The sequence below is a fragment of the Pinus tabuliformis genome, chromosome 6 (genome assembly GCF_031772625.1).
Source record: "Pinus tabuliformis cultivar Carrire ecotype Pingquan chromosome 6, CPIR1, whole genome shotgun sequence".
Lineage (NCBI taxonomy): Eukaryota > Viridiplantae > Streptophyta > Pinopsida > Pinales > Pinaceae > Pinus > Pinus tabuliformis.
This window is the reverse complement of record NC_142292.1, coordinates 486102120-486104362: the sequence shown is the minus strand read 5'-3', so window position 1 is coordinate 486104362 and position 2243 is coordinate 486102120. Positions and strand designations below refer to the sequence as shown.

At 45.4% G+C, this 2243-nt stretch overlaps 1 protein-coding gene across 1 annotated transcript; it reads left to right on the top strand.

The window, feature by feature from the left end:
* The first annotated feature begins 748 nt into the window (after positions 1 to 748).
* LOC149259406 (uncharacterized) lies at positions 749 to 1633 on the top strand. Its single transcript, XM_089454113.1, has one exon. The coding sequence runs from the start codon at positions 749 to 751 to the stop codon at positions 1631 to 1633; it is 885 nt and encodes a 294-aa protein (XP_089310239.1).
* The last annotated feature ends 610 nt before the right edge of the window (positions 1634 to 2243 follow it).

Sequence of the window (2243 nt, the reverse complement as noted above, 5' to 3'; positions counted from 1 at the left end):
GCTGCCGCTCAGATTAATCCGCCGGCCACCCTGGCTCCCTTACCTGATGAGCTTGCTGGGGCGTCCATGGCGGGTACGTCTTCTTTTCCTCCTTTTTGCGAATGTTCTTCTGCAATCTCTTTACAGTCTCTCTCAGAAAGGCCTGGTCCCTCCAGGCAGATTTTAAATGATTTCTCTGCGCTGAATTTATCTAAAGCCTCCTCTGATAGTATTATTATCTCGGTCTCCCTTCCTTCTGATGATGCCTTACATCCCTCTGAGATTGCTATTACTTCTGCTGAATCCTGTGTTCATATCTTGGATAACCCACCTTATAATCTTCGCCCTTTGGCCAATAGAAAGGGTAAGGGACAGGCTGTAGGAGGAATTGCCTTGGACCCAGTGGTTATTGGGCCAAGGAAGTTAAGGGGAAGAAAATCTTTACTCTCAAAAGCCCAGTTCAAAGCTGTCATTGATATCGCTGACGGGAAGCAGAAAACTCTTCCTGGGGTGCTTAGAGCGGAGCCACCACCCCCCCTATTCCTTGATGATTCTACTTTCCTTCAACTGCAGAGGCTTAGCTAGCCAGCCGAAAAAGCTAGCCTTCAAAAACCTTGTGCACTCCTATAACCCTGATGTTATTCTCCTCCAAGAAACATTGGGGAAAAGTGACGATGTTATCTGTACTCTTCAAAAGTTTTTGCCTGGGTGGGCATTCTCAGCTCTCGACGCTGAAGGCAGGTCGGGGGGTGTAGTTACAGGTTACAATATGAGGAAGCTCAAGGAAGTTTCATCTTGGGGTTCTGAAAACTGTTTGGCAATGGAACTCTATTCTGGAGAGTTGTGTATATCCTTCCTTATCCTGAATATCTATGGGCCCTGTCTGGAGAGGGAACGCTTCTGGAACTCTTTCTTCAGCCTCTCTTGCCTCTCCCATCCTTACCTCATCATTGGAGGTGACCTGAACTTCTCTTTGGGGGATTCAGAATCTTGGGGTGCTAATGCCCACTCGGACCCCCTCTCTATTTTTTTCATGAATAAAATTGCTTCCTACCACCTGGTCGATGCTCCTTTGATCAAATTGCGCCCTACCTGGAGAAACAGACGCCTCGGTGTCGATTGGGTGGGCAAAAGACTAGACCGCTTCCTTCTCTGTGAGCCTCTGGTGGATTTTCTATCAGTTTTCAGACACTGGGTCGGGGAAGGGGGTCACTCTGATCATTTCCCGGTCCTCCTGGAATTGAAAGGAGATGCAAAAAAACCAGGAACCCCTTTTAAATTCAACTCATCCTGGCTGAAGGATGAATCCTTTGAAGCTCTTTTCCATGATACATGGAGAAAGGACAATCATAATGAAGAAGGAAGCAGAAGCATCCACTTGTCGAACAATCTTAAGAGAATGAAGCAAGCGACAAAAGAATGGGTGCATCAGAAGAAACTGAAGGAAGAAGAGGAGCTCAAAAGTATAAACTTCGAATTAGATCTGTTGGAAAACTCGGATGGATCTGGTTATGAGTCCTTGGATTCAAGAAACAGAATTAAAGAGTTGGAAGCATCTCGGCGAAAACTTCTCCAGTTAAGGGAAGAAAGCTGGAGATTGAAAAGCAGAGCCATTTGGCTGCAAGCGGGAGACGAAAACTCTAAGTTTTTCTAGAATTATGCAAAGGGCCGAAAGATTGCTAATACAATTTGGGAATTGAAAAAAGAGGACGGGGAAATGGCAAAATCCTTTGAAGAACTGGCTTCTCTAGGTGTAAACCACTTTAAGAATCTTTTCAAAGCCCCGGAGGAAGTATCCATAGCGGAGGTCATCAGAGTTGCTCAATTCTTTCCAAGATATGTTGAGGAAGAAGACAATGACTCTATTATGGAAGCTGTCTCTAAACAGGAAGTGGAGGACATTCTCAAGGATATGCAGAAGGACAAGAGTCCTGGGCCAGATGGGTGGACAGTGGAATTTTTCCTTCATTTCTTTGAATTCCTGGGGGATGATCTGGCTGCAGTTGTGGATGAATCGAGATCCTCTGGATCTATCTATCAACCCTTCAACTCAACCTTTCTGGCTCTAATCCCCAAATCTGATCAGCCAGCCTCTTTCGATGACTTTCGGCCTATTTCCCTATGCACCTGTGTCTATAAAATTATTGCTAAAATCATTGCTTCCAGGATGAAACCCTTCTTATCTAGGCACATCTCTCCAGAGCAGTTTGGTTTCCTGGATGGAAGACAGATTCATGAAGCAGTGGGAATTGCTCAAGAAACCC